At 45.4% G+C, this 17,463-nt stretch overlaps 1 protein-coding gene across 1 annotated transcript in view; it reads right to left on the bottom strand.

The window, feature by feature from the left end:
• Positions 1 to 17,463, bottom strand: part of ITGA2 (integrin subunit alpha 2) — a 280,739-nt gene that overhangs the window by 52,569 nt on the left and 210,707 nt on the right. The window contains exons 20-23 of the mRNA XM_063961900.1: positions 12,566 to 12,707; positions 9,387 to 9,476; positions 6,820 to 6,896; positions 884 to 967 (exon numbers count right to left, since the gene is read on the bottom strand). Coding sequence (XP_063817970.1) covers positions 884 to 967; positions 6,820 to 6,896; positions 9,387 to 9,476; positions 12,566 to 12,707 — 393 coding nt within the window. The remainder of the gene's footprint in view (positions 1 to 883; positions 968 to 6,819; positions 6,897 to 9,386; positions 9,477 to 12,565; positions 12,708 to 17,463) is intronic.

Raw genomic sequence — 17,463 nt, 5'->3', positions numbered from 1 at the left:
ACAAAATAGAGTTTGAGGTGAGTGGGAAAAGACCACACAGATAGACGGATCTTCTAAACTAAAGCTCAAAGGCTACAAAAGATGTTTTAGCAAATATGTATATTTCGGTTAACACAGTTAGGGGAAGATTTATTAAGCTCAGTGAAGTGATAAAGTGGAAGGTGATAAAGGACTAGCCAATCAGATCCTAACTTCCATGTTACAGGCTGGGTTTGAAAAATGACAGTTAGGAGCTGATTGGCTGGTCCTTTATCACCTTCCAATTTATCACTTCACCGAGCTTAATAAATCTGCCCCTAAATTACCATGTGAGTAAGTAGGCAAAGCAGAGGTAAAATAAATTCACATTGTGAAAATGACTAAAGGTGTGTACACACGGTAAGATTTTTTCATTCGATTCTGACTATATAGTCAGAATCGGATATAAAGATAGTGCAGATCGCAAGGTGACAGTCACCTTGCGATCCCGATCCGATGCCGATGCGCGGCCCCGCGCGGTCGGCATCGGCAGAAAAAATAGGCTGTGCAGGCAAGTCAATCCTGACTATCTCTATAGAAGAGATAGTCAGGATTGCCACTTAGCCAAAATCGCACATAGCCAGCATCGCAAGCACACTCATTATGTGCTTGCGATACTGGCTAAGTGCCGACCCGGCCCCCCGTCGCACGGTGAGAATCGGATAAGTCCGAATCTCACCGTGTGTATGCACCCTTAGGTATGAGAACTTGTTATACCTTTTCATGAACATAGCGGGAAAAATCAGTGGTTTACCTCAAAATGGGGGAACTTGGCAATAATTGGATGTAATTCTTAGTATCGCATACCTCCAGTGGGCTTATTGTTCACAGTACATACATAATAAATACAAACTGAGCACTCTACCTGGTGAGGTGGATCTCCGAGTCGTACCGGACAGGGATAGATATGTTGACTGCATTGTCTTGCTCATTAGCCTCATTGCTCTCACTGAAAAACAAAACAGAATTTAGTTGAGTTCATTATAGAACATATCCCGGAGTGGGCCTATAAGAAGGTGGCCTGATCTCCGGTAATACGTTTTGGGGGCAGCAGAAGTAAAGGAATACATTTTTTATGGAAAAGGGAACTTGGTGCTAATGTCAGGGCTGAAATTATGGATGTGTGAGTGGTGCCGTTGCCCAGGGCCCAGGGGGGGTGGCACCATCATTGCCCCCCCCCCACCCCGGGCACAGGGCCCGGGGGTGGCACCATCATTGCCCCATGGCACCTGCATATGGCTTGCAAGGTGCCTAGAAAGGCACCCAGCAACCCATAGCACTACTGCAGTGCCCGCAGCATCCAAGGGACGCACCCAATAGGTACCCTGCAGCCTACAGAGTTGCCTGGGCTAAGCTCTACTTCCCAGAGCCAGTGGCCCCACCCCCTAGGTGTGACATCATGATGTCAGGAATTTAGGGGGAGGGGCAAGCAGAGAGTGCATTGTCGCCCTGTGACACACACACACACACACACACACACACACACACACACACACACACACACACACACACAGAGGTAAATGCCAAATCCATAGTCTTTGGAAATACTCTAATAAAATAAATATAGATGCAGCTATATATACTGTATGCAGTTTGTGAATACTTTGGAAAATGTGGAATGTGGATCACGTCACATCCAACCTATTTCTACTTTAGGGCCACTTTTGCATTTTTGCCTAAAATACTGCTTGGTTTATCCTTATACATATCTTAAAGCAAGCAATCACATTCAGAAGGGTTTTTTTTTTTTTTTATAAAAGTAACTAAGTAATATCCTCCAAATGATCTCATTAAAAAAAAAAAATAATCTGGAGGGAAAACAACTATGGCTGACAGTGACACAATCAGCCTGCTACACAATAACTTGCTCACACAGGTCTCATAATGTCATGTGATGGGAGAGGGAGGGGGAATATGTCACAGTGCAGACAGAGAAAGAGTGTTCAAAGCCTCTCTGCTCATTACATCATGTGACTGTGGTTGCCATGGTAGTCCATGATGCTTTGTACCAGAGCAGGATTAAAGGCGGGGCGACAGGGGCGGTCGTCCCTGGGCCCCCACATATTTGGGCCCCCCACAAAGTGCTATTTTATTCGGAAGAGTGCACCCTCGGCAGCTCAGCTGTTAATTAAAAGCTGCCGCCGAGGAGCTACGGCTCCGTACACAGGAAGTCTCGCGGGATTTAACTACTGTATATTATCCCACGAGACACAGACCAGTCCCGGGTCTCCAGGGAGTGTTGAAGGGAGCTGTCTATAACTGTCTCAGGGAGCAGCTGCGGACTAGACCAGAGGCAGGCCTGGCTCACACTGCGTGGATAGAGCACAGGGCACCGTACTCAGGGGAGCGGCTCTGGGGACCTGACGAGCGGCGGCTACACAGGAAACCTGAGCTGCCAGGAGCAGGATGGCGCTGGGTGACTGCAGATGGGTGAGCTTTTCTGATGTTAGGTGTCCATGCCATGCCCCCAAAACTCTATGTATTAAGCAAACATACCCCTCCACCCCAGAAGATGTTTGTGTTTGGGGGGGGGGGGGGGGGGGGAACACATGGGTATTTGACAGCATGCCATGAATGGTAGTGGGGGCCCCCACAATTTCACTGCCCCTGGGCTCCCACCTGTCTTAATCCAGCCCTGCTTTGTACAATTATAAATCATTGACAGCTGTCACGCTCGGCGTAAGTTGGGGTTCCGACAACCGAGTTTTGGCTGACAGCTACCTGTGAGGACTTTGAAGAAATGAAGACATCTGTGGGAACCGCCGTTAGCACCTGGAGCTCCTCTACGACCTGGGACCCCGTGAGCGCTTTCACGAGTGACAACGGACTTAGACAGCAGGACTGCAGCAGTGTTTAGGTAACCGATGGATGAGAGCAACCAGGACCAGGGAACCAGAAGTAACCTGGGAGCACAGAGCTGGAGAACCTTTCACAAGGAGGTAACACGAAGCACTGGCACTCTCCCTCTGAGCCTTTTGTAAGGGGAAAACACGCAGGATTGGCTGGACACAGATTGGGAACTTCATTGGTAATACTCTGGTCTCCAACATGGCTGCCCCAGCACAGGAGACATACTTAGCTGTTAGCACACAGCTTTAGCCAGCTTCTGTCTCTGACACACTATACTGTGTACCACTAGAGGACCTTACCGCAGCGATCCCCGCCGCAGCGCCCAGCTCTCCAGACCCTCTGCCCCCGGCCCTTGGCAGCCGCACATCCGTCCAGAAGGACCCGCCGCAAGCAGCTCCCTGCCACGGCAGCCGCGCCAACCAGCGGGATGGTAACCCGCGGGAGCACCCGCCGGAGGTAAGGCTCCGGAGCCTGACAACAGCAGCCTGAGAAAAATCAACTCAGGGCCAGGAAATGGTGGCAGGACCCCAAATTGAGGCCGTCCGGCAGATACTGTCCAGCAGCTGGGAGGTACAAGTGTGCCCATAGTGATCTTACACATAGGTGCCTGGCGCGTGTGCACGCAGTACGGCAGCGATTATGTCCACTGTGCTGCGACTAGCCTCAGCATGTGTATTCTCAATGCTTTCCTAGGGCACACACGTGCCCGCAGACATTTTTGCGGGCACACTAATCGCAGTAAACGAGTTGCGTCTACCGCACCTCATTTGCAAGCTGCATGCGGCCACATCTGTATGCATTGATTGAAATGTGCCTTGCAGTTATATATGTCATATAAAAAGTGCACCTTAAAGGTATAAAGTGTGTCCCATTAAAAGTACAAGCTAAGGCCTGATCTCTATCATTTCTGAGGACAATTCACTTTGCAAGAAAATAAATGTTCCCCATCAACAAGGGAACAGTCCCATAATTCTCTCTCCATCATTTAAATCCCCTTTAAATTACTTATTCCACAAGTTCATGTGGCACTTTTTGGGGTATCCTAATAGCCCCGATCTGTTTTTGGCCAATAAAAATGGCCTGATATCACAAGGTATGATCGATGGCCATTATTGCGGTATTCAAGTAGAAGCCGTTTTCAGCGGATGAAAATGGACCCATAAACGCACGATAACACTAGAGATGAGCGGGTTCGGTTCCTCGGAATCCGAACCCGCCCGAACTTCAGCTTTTTTTACACGGGGCCGAGCAGGCTCGGATCCTCCCGCCTTGCTCGGTTAACCCGAGCGCGCCCGAACGTCATCATCCCGCTGTCGGATTCTCGCGAGGCTCGGATTCTATCGCGAGACTCGGATTCTATATAAGGAGCCGCGCGTTGCCGCCATTTTCACACGTGCATTGAGATTGATAGGGAGAGGACGTGGCTGGCGTCCTCTCCGTTTAGACTAGAGTACTAGAGAGAGACACAAATTTTGGGGAGCATATTATTAGGAGGAGTACTACTTGCTGCTGATAGTGTGACCAGTGACCACCAGTTTAATTAATCCGTTCTCTGCCTGATAAAAAACGATACACAGTGTGACACAGTCACATACCATATCTGTGCTCAGCCCAGTGTGCTGCATCATATGTAATACTGTATATCATTATCTGACTGTGCTGAGTGCTCACTGCTCACACAGCTTAATTGTGGGGGAGACTGGGGAGCAGTTATAGCAGGAGTACATATTTTAAGTACAGTGCACACTTTTGCTGCCAGAGTGCCACTGCCAGTGTGACTGACCAGTGACCACTGACCACCAGTATTGTGATTGTCTGCTGACCACCAGTATATTGTGATTGCCTGAAAAAGTTAAACACTCGTCGTGTGGTGTTTTTATAAACGCATTCTGCAGACAGTGTCCAGCAGGTCCGTCATTACATAATATATACCTGTCCGGCTGCAGTACTAGTGTGATATATATATATATTTTAATTTTATCTCATTATCATACAGTCTATATTAGCAGCAGACACAGTACGGTAGTCCACGGCTGTAGCTACCTCTGTGTCGGCAGTCGCTCGTCCATCCATAATTGTATACCACCTACCCGTGTTTTTTTTTTTTTTTCTATCTTCTTGATACTAGTAGCTTACTTTAGGAGTCTGCAGTGCTGACAGACAGTGTCCAGCAGGTCCGTCATTACATAATATATACCTGTCCGGCTGCAGTACTAGTGTGATATATATATATATATATTAATTTTATCTCATTATCATCCAGTCTATATTAGCAGCAGACACAGTACGGTAGTCCACGGCTGTAGCTACCTCTGTGTCGGCAGTCGCCGGGGAGTGTTTTTTGAAAGGGCCATCCTGCGTGACACTGCAGTGCCACTCCTAGATGGGCCAGGTGTTTGTGTCGGCCACTAGGGTCGCTTAGCTTACTCACACAGCTACCTCATTGCGCCTCTTTTTTTCTTTGCGTCATGTGCTGTTTGGGGAGTGTTTTTTGGAAGGGCCATCCTGTGTGACACTGCAGTGCCACTCCTAGATGGGCCAGGTGTTTGTGTCGGCCACTAGGGTCGCTCAGCTTACTCACACAGCTACCTCATTGCGCCTCTTTTTTTCTTTGCGTCATGTGCTGTTTGGGGAGTGTTTTTTGGAAGGGCCATCCTGCGTGACACTGCAGTGCCACTCCTAGATGGGCCAGGTGTTTGTGTCGGCCACTAGGGTCGCTTAGCTTACTCACACAGCTACCTCATTGCGCCTCTTTTTTTCTTTGCGTCATGTGCTGTTTGGGGAGTGTTTTTTGGTAGGGCCATCCTGCGTGACACTGCAGTGCCACTCCTAGATGGGCCAGGTGTTTGTGTCGGCCACTAGGGTCGCTTAGCTTAGTCATCCAGCGACCTCGGTGCAAATTTTAGGACTAAAAATAATATTGTGAGGTGTGAGGTGTTCAGAATAGACTGAAAATGAGTGGAAATTATGGTTTTTGAGGTTAATAATACTTTGGGATCAAAATGACCCCCAAATTCTATGATTTAAGCTGTTTTTTAGTGTTTTTTGAAAAAAACACCCAAATCCAAAACACACCCGAATCCGACAAAAAAAATTCGGTGAGGTTTTGCCAAAACGCGGTCGAACCCAAAACACGGCCGCGGAACCGAACCCAAAACCAAAACACAAAACCCGAAAAATTTCAAGTGCACATCTCTAGATAACACATCGGATCCAAGATAACTTCCCGGACCCATCTGCTATTGTGGCTCCAGCAGCTGCTTTTCAGGGTTTATGCTTCACGTGCCTGAGGCTAATTGGATAGCCCCCTGCGAAACAGTTACCCGTGGGTATTTGGATACCCCCCTTTGTGTTTAAAGCATTTTATTATATCGATTAAACTGCACCAATAAATGCAATGGGCTTTCTTGCAAAAAATGCAGGGGGAACTACAAAATGCATTGCATTAAAATAATAGGATAAAGGCTGTTTTACACAATTTCAGAGTGAAAAAATAAGGTGCTTTTACTGTATGTGGAGAAAATGCTATGCAACTGGAAACCCCTCCCTATGTGTGCATTCTCCACCAACAGCCAACTTATTTGAATAGTCCTATACAGCAAGATGAAATTTTATTTTATTTTGTATCTTAACAGAGACTTGTCTGGATCCAGCAAACTTCTATCTACAGCAAGTGAAAACATTTGCAATCTGTATATTCTGCCATATTAGCCTGCAAAACCCACAAGATTTAACAAAAAAACAAAAAACAAAAAAAATTAAAATACTAATACTGTATTTAAAGAAAAAATATATATTTTGAAACCTCTGACTATTTAAGTCACAATTATAATGCTTTTGCATGGTCGTATTGTAAATAAGTATTTCAGGTAGCACAGTGGCTAGTAATGCCCCAATATACTATAAGTATATGAATAGCTACATCGGTATAGATAGATAAATCAACCATACCTCGTAGCCTGGAAGTATATATATGCTTTATCCTGAAGGTGTTTGAGGTTAAAATCAAATCCGATATCAAATGAAACCTAAACATTAAACAAAACACTATTATTAGTTCCAAGAAGCACAATATTCACGCTTGATTGAGGAGGACTGGAATTATTTCAAAGGCTCATTGTTTCAGAGAATATTGGTTCTCATCCAATTATAGCTCACAGGGCAAACATGCAGACACAAAGAACTTATGTGACAAGTTCTGCACAAGTTGTTCCCTTCACCTCTATATATTCTCCGTTTATTTCACCTTCAATCACCGATGTCACTTGATTTTGTCATCAGTGTATAATTTCCCCATTAATATTGCAATAAAACAAAATTACAACCCTATTGGTAAAAATAAATAAATAAATTAACTGTAATACACCCTTGAGCCTCAAGAAATTACTGCGATTGTTGTCTGATTTTCTCTATGAATACAATATTTACTTAAATACTAACCTAATTAGTGATCACTTCATAATAGAATACAGGATGAGGCAAAAAAAAAAAAAATCCCTGATTTTAAAGGTTAACAAAAAAGGCATGGTAAATGCTATTCAAACATTTATTACATAATCATAAATTCAAAAATTTATTACATTTCCCAAAAACGTCTCAGAAATTGTTGGGGTTTTTTTTATGAGTGAATGAAGTGAAGAAGATTAAGTTATCCTTAGCTAAAATGATTTTAATTAAAAAAAATCTATATTTTTTTTCTATATTTGTCAAAAATTTTCAAACATCGGGAACATCACGACTTTCACTTTAACAGCGGGGAAGGCTGCCAGGTACACAGGAGGGCTTGATTTACACTTCCCCAACGGCTGCTATTGTCTGCAGCTACCAGGTGGGGGGTCCTGCCATGCTGATCGAACTCTGAGAGCGGCAGCAGCGGGAAGTTTCCCTTCCCTGCGGCTGCTAACGCTGTGCGACCAGGTCAGGAGCATTAGGTCGATTCTGAAAAGGTCGACAGTGTCTAGGTTGACCACAAAAGATCGATATGCACAAGGTTGACGTGGTCAAAAGGTCGACAAAGTTAAAGGTCGACATGAGTTTTTTAAATTTTTTGGTGTTGTTTACTCCGTATAATGACTGGGAACCACGCTCGCCATGCTGCGGTCAAGGTGCCTTGATCCACTACCGTTGCGCTCGGCACAGATTACTATACCTAATCGCAGTCCACGTGGATGGTAAAGTATGAAAAAATAAAAAATAAAACATCTGTCAAATAACTTATGTTGACCTTATGCGGTGTCAACCATTGCCATGTCGACCTAATGCATGTTGACCACTAGTGGTCGACCTATTGGCTGTCGACCTTTCGACCATAGATCCTGTTGGCTGTGTACAGACCTTTCATAAAGCCGATTAGGATTGTTTTCCGCCCATTAACGAAAACTCTGCTTGTTAGCGTAGCTAGACCATGGAAGTGAGCGTTGGCAAGAAATTGCAGTGATAAAGCCGGAAATGAGCCGCGGAGCAATGCGCAACTTCAGAAACCTACTGCAAATGTATATCATGAATGTAGGCCGCCATCTGGACGATGTCATATTCAAAACTAACTGAAAATAAATTGTATTCCATGCACTTTGGGGGTCATTCAGGTGCTATCATGCACAAACTACCGATTCTGGACCCTGGTTCTGGTCCCGTTCTGCGTGTACGCAAATGGGTCCTTTGACGTCCGAAGCAGGATGGCAGCAGACTGTCAGTGACCGACACTGGCGCCACCATTTAGGGGGTGGGAGGAGGTCAGAGGTCTCCAAAAGCTGCTCCCAATGGTGAGTGAGTGATCTGATGTGGACGCAGGTCAGATCACTAGTGCAGCATGAGGCGTCTGCTTGTAATAGACGCCTCCTGCATCACCATACAGCGCTATCACTGCTGCTTCCAAACAAGTCATAGCCAATCCAACCACATCTGAATGAATTAGATTATGTACTAACATTTTGCATAGCATTTACCATGCCTTTTTTGTTAACCTTTAAAATCTGGGAGGTTTTTTGCGCCTCACCCTGTATATTGGTGGTTACAAGAATACAAATAATATAAAAAAAAAATGTAAACTAAATTTTTACTAAATTACATTTATGTTACTAATTAATTCACATAGTTTGAAATTTAATTTTGGCCAGTTCTGGACCCAAATAAATCGCTATATCTTACAGCGCGCCATGACCGTTTTCAGGGATGACTGCGTTACATCACACACAGCCGCTCCAACTGAAAAAATGGTGGCCGACCAACCTTAGTTTGATGCGTCCGCAATCTAACTGCGGACTCATCGGGAGGCGGCTCATCACAGATGCTGGGCGGCCTTGCCCTGTGTTGTGCGGCCCCCAGCATGTGAGGAGATGGACTCAGATCTGGCAGCATATGAAATTAGTGAATGGAATTGTTACAAATTTTATTTAAAGTTTCATTTGAAATACCAAAAGTTATAAAAATTAAATTAGAATAAATTGAAAGTATGTTTATTATAATCCCCTGAAAATTACATTCACTCATTTTCCTTTTATAATAAAACATTTAAGTACCTTTTGATTGTCCTTCAGGCAAGGAAAACCAACCAGACAGCTGACGGACTGTGTACTGCCAACTTGGCACAACACTTCTGTTCCATCACCCTGCAACATAAATAACTAGATCAGTACAAAGTATAAAGACTTACAGTATAAATATATAAGTACAAAAAGCCTGGTTTCCCCACATATGGCTTCACTTCATGCATGACGCCTTAACCAATAAAAGACATACGCCCCTGGCTAGGTCATCGAGTAGCTACCAGTAACAGGAGGCTGAATAAGGCTGGAGTGGGTTAAGCCACGAGGCTGCAGGATGGCTGTGTTGCAGGTCATTTGTGTTTAGAGAGCCTAGAAGTTTGTGTGGGAGTGTTTAGGGGCTGGGTTATTTAAAACTTGGGTAGATATACAGTATCATACCTTTTAAAGAGGACAGGTAGGGAAAGTTGACCACAGCAACCAATCAGATTCTGCCTATCATTTATCTAGTCGACTCTATAACATAATAGCTAGAAGCTAATTGGTTGGTAGAGCAGCTTCTCTACTTTGTACTCTTTGGAAGGTTTGATGCATCTCTTCCTTAGGGGCAGATGTGGAGTGGGGAGAGATAAAGTACCAGCCAATCAGCTCCAAAGTTTACTGTTACATGCTGTGTTTGAAAAATGGCAGTCAGGTGCTGATTGGTTGTTAGTTTATCACTCTCCAAGGCTTGGTACATCATAGTCTTTAAGGCTCAGGCCTCTTTGAGACTTTTCCCCTGCCTTTCTGACTCAGATGTCTATTCATGAAGCAGTGAAAAGAGTGGAGAAGTGAGTCTGTGGAGAAGTTGCCCATGGCAACCAATCAGCTGCTCCGTACAATTGTATAGTATGCAAATTATAAATGTTAATTAAATGCTGATTGGTTGCCACAGGCAACTTCTCCACTGGCTCACTTCTCCTCACTTTTCACTGCTTTAGGAATAGACCCCTAATTCTTTGTTTACATTAGGTGTTTGTTAGCTATTAAGATCAGAAGATCATCAGCTGAGGTGCAGTTTTCTTCGTCTGGCTGCATTTGGATTCATTGATATGATTTTAAAGGCTGTCATGCCCTTCCGAATGCAGCAACACTACCCTGCGGGTGACTGAAGGGAGAGTTGGACTCCGTGTTTATAACGGCTCCCAGGGCATGCCTACCATTAATACATTGTGTTGATAATTTTTGCATTGCTGTAGCTGCTCTGATGCCTGGCTGTCCTTTCTATGTCAGTGTACAGTTTTATTTCCTTGTATTTTATTAATAAACAGCTAACCTCGTCCATCAGTTCATGCCTCTGCGCTTTTTTAATGTATAGTTAAGTTAGTTAGGATCACACTCACAAGACACAGGTTTAACACATTAGAACAGCTCTCAGCATCCCGGGGTAATAGTTTAGTCATACTGATAATTATGGGTGGAATGTATGGGATGCATTATCCATGGCATCCGCGATGCCATACAACCCACCGATTATCAGGTACATACCAGTGTTAATACTGCGGGCAGAATGTGGAAAGAAGCCCATAGGCTTCTATTGGGTAACGCCATCTAAAGATACATATGGGAATACCGACAACATCAGAAACTGGATTTTTGACGTTTTGGCCACATTTCTGGCAACACCCCGCTGTCTCCTATCATCTACAGGAGAAGGAGTGGCTGCTTCCAGCCACACAGATAGATAGGGCTGAGTGTAGTGACACATTGGTGTTTTCATACATGAATTTCAGGGGTTAACTGCAGTGAAATGCACAGGTGCTCTAAGGGATGGCGGTCGTTAGGTTGACAAGCATAAGGTCGACATACATTGGGTCGACCACTGAAGGTCGACATGCATTAGCTCGACATGGTCATTAGGTTGACATGCAAAAAGGTTGACATGAGTTCTTCAGAATTTTTTTTTTTTTTTAACCTTTTTCATACTTAAAACGATTCACGTGGACTACAATTGGGAACGGGGTAACCTGTGCCAAGCGCAGCGGTAGCGGAGCGAGGCACCTTGCCCGAAGCATGGTGAGCAAAGCGAGGTTCCCCAACACTTTTTGAAAAAAAAAAAAACCTCATGTCAACCCCGTCACTTAAAAAAAAAAGACAGTTAAAAAAACTCATGTCGACCCTTATCCATGTCGACCTTGTTGACCTAATGTTGACCTTGTTTCCATGTTGACCTAATGACCTTGTCGACCTAATGCATGTCGATCTTTAATGGTCAGCCCGATGCATGTCGACCTAATGAACCACACCCGCTTTAAGTGCTTGTCTGTCACTACCCAAAGCCAGGCAGGTGCAGTAGAACAGGGATGGAGGCTTTGCAGTTTCTCCCAACATTACCAAACACCAAGTCAGTACTAAAAAGATTCAGCCCTTATCCACCTAAATCCACCCCACTATGCCCACCTATATACAGAAACCCCGCCCCTTCAGTGACCCACTAACCTGTAATGTCACACAAAAATCAGGTTCATTGGAAGGTATGGGGCCTTTTCCCAAACCACAGATAACCTCCTGATCCCAGGGCAGCACGGATGGTGTAATGCAGGCATGTCCAAACTGCGGCCCTCCAGCTGTTGAGAAACTACACATCCCAGCATGCCCTGATACAGCTTTAGCATTCACTGACCGCAAAACTGTGTTAGGGCATGCTGGGATATGTAGTTTCACAACAACTGGAGGGCTGCAGTTTGGACATGCCTGGTGTAATGGTTAGCATTACTGCCTCACAGCACTGAGGTCATGGGTTTAATTCCCACCATGGCCCTAACTTGCGTGGGTTTCCTCCCACAATCCAAAAATATACTGGTAGGTCAATTGGCTCCCACTAAAATTAACCCTAGCGTGAATATGTCTGTGCATATATGTGATAGGGAATATAGATTGTAAGCTCCACTGTGGCAGGGACTGATGTGAATGGGCAAAATATTCTCTATAAAGCGCTGCGGAATATGTGTGTGCTATATAAATAACTGGTAATAATAATAATCCCTGCTGCCTGCACTAAGTGAAGCAGTGGAATGTATGAGCTTACCTGGGAAACATGACAATGCAGTCTATTAATTCTGAAGCAACAACAGAGGCAGAATTCTTAGAATGGTGGCCTATGTAGTTGGCGTTTGCACCATAAAACGTCTACTGAGGTTCCAAAAATGCACAACATGAAACAAACACATACTCACAGAAGAGGACGATGATGCAAAGAACAGATTCTCAGAGAAGACAGCTTTCAGTTTTGTGTTATATGCATTCTCCCTTTTATTTCTCAGTGTTACTTGGAACAGCAGCCGTCTGTTCTTGTCACTCACAACGTATGGTAATTTGCTGTTGAGAGGAAAGAAATATATGTGTAACATTTTTTATGTAAGTAATGTCCCTACACTCAGGCGCCATCTGGACTTAATGACTCACCTGACAAACTGCATATTTCTCAAAATTTGTAAAAGATATAATGGCTGTCAGTACCTATCAGACTGAAGACTGAGGGGCAACGAAGACTCAGCATGTAACTTGGTCCTGGGGGAGAGTATGTATGATGGGGGGCTAACTGTGTGTTCTTCTTTGTAACACCTTCCCCTCTCAGAAAGAAGACCCCAATACTTCTTCTAAGTACCATGCCTCTGCCTATACAGCCTTATATCTTGTTTCTCCTTCATCCACTAGGGGCCACTGGAGCGTAGTTACAATGGGGAAATAGTAGGTAGTGATTGGGAGCTGGCACTTTAAAATTCTCACACTGTGGCTAGCTCCTCCCCTACTATCTTACCTCCAAGCCAGTCTTAGTTTAGTGCCCAAGGGAGCTGGTTCACTTGGGTTTAGCTGAAGAATTTTTTCTTTATTATTTTATTTTTCTTTCACACACACACAGACTGGCAGCTCTGCCACTGCCATTCTGCACCGCGGGAGCTGCCGGCGGGGTCCCATCGCAGCTGCGTGCGGCTCGGGATGGGCCCCGGCTGAGGGAGACACTGAGCTCTCCTGAGTTGGTGGACACCGCTGCGTGCGGCGCGTGTCGGGACCACTCCATCCAGCAGAAGATTCCGGCAGCATGGCAGCGGTGAGTATAAGAGAGGACACCGCTGCGTGCGGCGTGTGTCGGAGCCGCTCCACCAGAGCGCTAAATCTAAAAAAGGGGCCGGACACCGCTGCGTGCGGCGCGTGTCGGGGCCGTTCTGTCGAGCAGTGACGACGCCTGACGGAACTACAGGACGGTGAGTACAATCTCCCCCCTCCTCCAAACTGATTTATACTTTATACTGTCAGTTTTAGTGGTATTATGTGGTGGTTGGACGGCTCCCCTATACTCCCCAGTCATAGACAGGCTGCCCCCCCAGCCTGTCTATGACTGGGGAGTATAGGGGAGCCGTCCAACCACCACATAATACCACTAAAACTGACAGTATAAAATATAAATCAGTTTGGAGGAGGGGGGAGATTGTACTCACCGTCCTGTAGTTCCGTCAGGCGTCGTCACTGCTCGACAGAACGGCCCCGACACGCGCCGCACGCAGCGGTGTCCGGCCCCTTTTTTAGATTTAGCGCTCTGGCGGAGCGGCTCTGACACACGCCGCACGCAGCGGTGTCCTCTCTTATACTCACCGCTGCCATGCTGGCGCACTTTGTATTTTACACAGTAAAAGAGTATCTGTGGAAAAGGCTATGTGTGCATGTCCCATATACAATTAGAGATGAGCGGGTTCGGTTTCTCTGAATCCGAACCCGCCAGAACTTCATGTTTTTTTTCACGGGTCCGAGCGACTCGGATCTTCCCGCCTTGCTCGGTTAACCCGAGCGCGCCCGAACGTCATCATGACGCTGTCGGATTCTCGCGAGGCTCGGATTCTATCGCGAGACTCGGATTCTATATAAGGAGCCGCGCGTCGCTGCCATTTTCACACGTGCATTGAGATTGATAGGGAGAGGACGTGGCTGGCGTCCTCTCCATTTAGATTATAAGAGACTGAGAGAGATTTACTGGAGCTGACTAGGAGGAGTACTGTTACTGTAGAAGTGTAGAGACTGAGTGGAGAGAGTTTACTAGTGAGGACAGTGCAGTTTACTTTATAATCCGTTCTCTGCCTGAAAAAAGCGATACACAGCACACAGTGACTCAGTCACATACCATATCTGTGTGCACTGCTCAGGCTCAGGCCAGTGTGCTGCATCATCTATTATCTATATATAATATTATATATATCTGTCTGACTGCTCAGCTCACACAGCTTATAATTGTGGGGGAGACTGGGGAGCACTACTGCAGTGCCAGTTATAGGTTATAGCAGGAGCCAGGAGTACATAATATATTATATAGTGAGTGACCACCAGACACACAGTGCAGTTTATTTAATATATCCGTTCTCTGCCTGAAAAAAGCGATACACACAGTGACTCAGTCAGTCACATACCATATCTGTGTGCACTGCTCAGGCTCAGGCCAGTGTGCTGCATCATCTATTATCTATATATAATATTATATATATCTGTCTGACTGCTCAGCTCACACAGCTTATAATTGCGGGGGAGACTGGGGAGCACTACTGCAGTGCCAGTTATAGGTTATAGCAGGAGCCAGGAGTACATAATATATTATATAGTGAGTGACCACCAGACACACAGTGCAGTTTATTTAATATATCCGTTCTCTGCCTGAAAAAAGCGATACACACAGTGACTCAGTCAGTCACATACCATATCTGTGTGCACTGCTCAGGCTCAGGCCAGTGTGCTGCATCATCTATTATCTATATATAATATTATATATATCTGTCTGACTGCTCAGCTCACACAGCTTATAATTGTGGGGGAGACTGGGGAGCACTACTGCAGTGCAAGTTATAGGTTATAGCAGGAGCCAGGAGTACATAATATATTATATAGTGAGTGACCACCAGACACACAGTGCAGTTTATTTAATATATCCGTTCTCTGCCTGAAAAAAGCGATACACACAGTGACTCAGTCAGTCACATACCATATCTGTGTGCACTGCTCAGGCTCAGGCCAGTGTGCTGCATCATCTATATATATTATATATCTGTCTGACTGCTCAGCTCACACAGCTTATAATTGTGGAGGAGACTGGGGAGCACTACTGCAGTGCCAGTTATAGGTTATAGCAGGAGCCAGGAGTACATATTATATTAGAATTAAACAGTGCACACTTTTGCTGCAGGAGTGCCACTGCCAGTGTGACTGACCAGTGACCTGACCACACTGACCACCAGTATAGTTAGTAGTATACTTATATTGTGATTGCCTGAAAAAGTTAAACACTCGTCGTGTGACTTCACTTGTGTGTTTTTTTTTTTTTTATTCTATAAAAATAAAACTCATTCTGCTGACAGACAGTGTCCAGCAGGTCCGTCATTATATAATATATAATATATACCTGTCCGGCTGCAGTAGTGATATATATATATTTTTTATATCATTTATCATCCAGTCGCAGCAGACACAGTACGGTAGTTCACGGCTGTGGCTACCTCTGTGTCTCTGCACTCGGCAGGCAGTCCGTCCATAATTGTAATACCACCTAACCGTGGATTTTTTTCATTCTTCTTTATACATACATAGTTACATAGACATCTTCTCTTTATCAACCAGTCTATATTAGCTGCAGACACAGTACAGTACGGTAGTTCACGGCTGTGGCTACCTCTGTGTCTGCACTCGGCAGGCAGTCCGTCCATAATTGTATACCACCTAACCGTGGATTTTTTTCAGTCTTCTTTATACATACATAGTTACATAGACATCTTCTCTTTATCAACCAGTCTATATTAGCTGCAGACACAGTACAGTACGGTAGTTCACGGCTGTGGCTACCTCTGTGTCTGCAGTCGGCAGGCAGTCCATAATTGTATACTAGTATCCATCTCCATTGTTTACCTGAGGTGCCTTTTAGTTGTGCCTATTAAAATATGGAGAACAAAAATGTTGAGGTTCCAAAATTAGGGAAAGATCAAGATCCACTTCCACCTCGTGCTGAAGCTGCTGCCACTAGTCATGGCCGAGACGATGAAATGCCAGCAACGTCGTCTGCCAAGGCCGATGCCCAATGTCATAGTACAGAGCATGTCAAATCCAAAACACCAAATATCAGAAAAAAAAGGACTCCAAAACCTAAAATAAAATTGTCGGAGGAGAAGCGTAAACTTGCCAATATGCCATTTACCACACGGAGTGGCAAGGAACGGCTGAGGCCCTGGCCTATGTTCATGGCTAGTGGTTCAGCTTCACATGAGGATGGAAGCACTCAGCCTCTCGCTAGAAAAATGAAAAGACTCAAGCTGGCAAAAGCAGCACAGCAAAGAACTGTGCATTCTTCGAAATCCCAAATCCACAAGGAGAGTCCAATTGTGTCGGTTGCGATGCCTGACCTTCCCAACACTGGACGTGAAGAGCATGCGCCTTCCACCATTTGCACGCCCCCTGCAAGTGCTGGAAGGAGCACCCGCAGTCCAGTTCCTGATAGTCAGATTGAAGATGTCAGTGTTGAAGTACACCAGGATGAGGAGGATATGGGTGTTGCTGGCGCTGGGGAGGAAATTGACCAGGAGGATTCTGATGGTGAGGTGGTTTGTTTAAGTCAGGCACCCGGGGAGACACCTGTTGTCCGTGGGAGGAATATGGGCGTTGACATGCCAGGTGAAAATACCAAAAAAATCAGCTCTTCGGTGTGGAGGTATTTCACCAGAAATGCGGACAACAGGTGTCAAGCCGTGTGTTCCCTTTGTCAAGCTGTAATAAGTAGGGGTAAGGACGTTAACCACCTCGGAACATCCTCCCTTATACGTCACCTGCAGCGCATTCATAATAAGTCAGTGACAAGTTCAAAAACTTTGGGTGACAGCGGAAGCAGTCCACTGACCAGTAAATCCCTTCCTCTTGTAACCAAGCTCACGCAAACCACCCCACCAACTCCCTCAGTGTCAATTTCCTCCTTCCCCAGGAATGCCAATAGTCCTGCAGGCCATGTCACTGGCAATTCTGACGAGTCCTCTCCTGCCTGGGATTCCTCCGATGCATCCTTGCGTGTAACGCCTACTGCTGCTGGCGCTGCTGTTGTTGCCGCTGGGAG

The sequence above is a fragment of the Pseudophryne corroboree genome, chromosome 1 (assembly GCF_028390025.1).
Source record: "Pseudophryne corroboree isolate aPseCor3 chromosome 1, aPseCor3.hap2, whole genome shotgun sequence".
Taxonomy (NCBI): Eukaryota; Metazoa; Chordata; class Amphibia; order Anura; family Myobatrachidae; genus Pseudophryne; species Pseudophryne corroboree.
The sequence above is the reverse complement of the archived record's forward strand: the minus strand, read 5'-3'. Positions and strand labels throughout refer to the sequence as shown.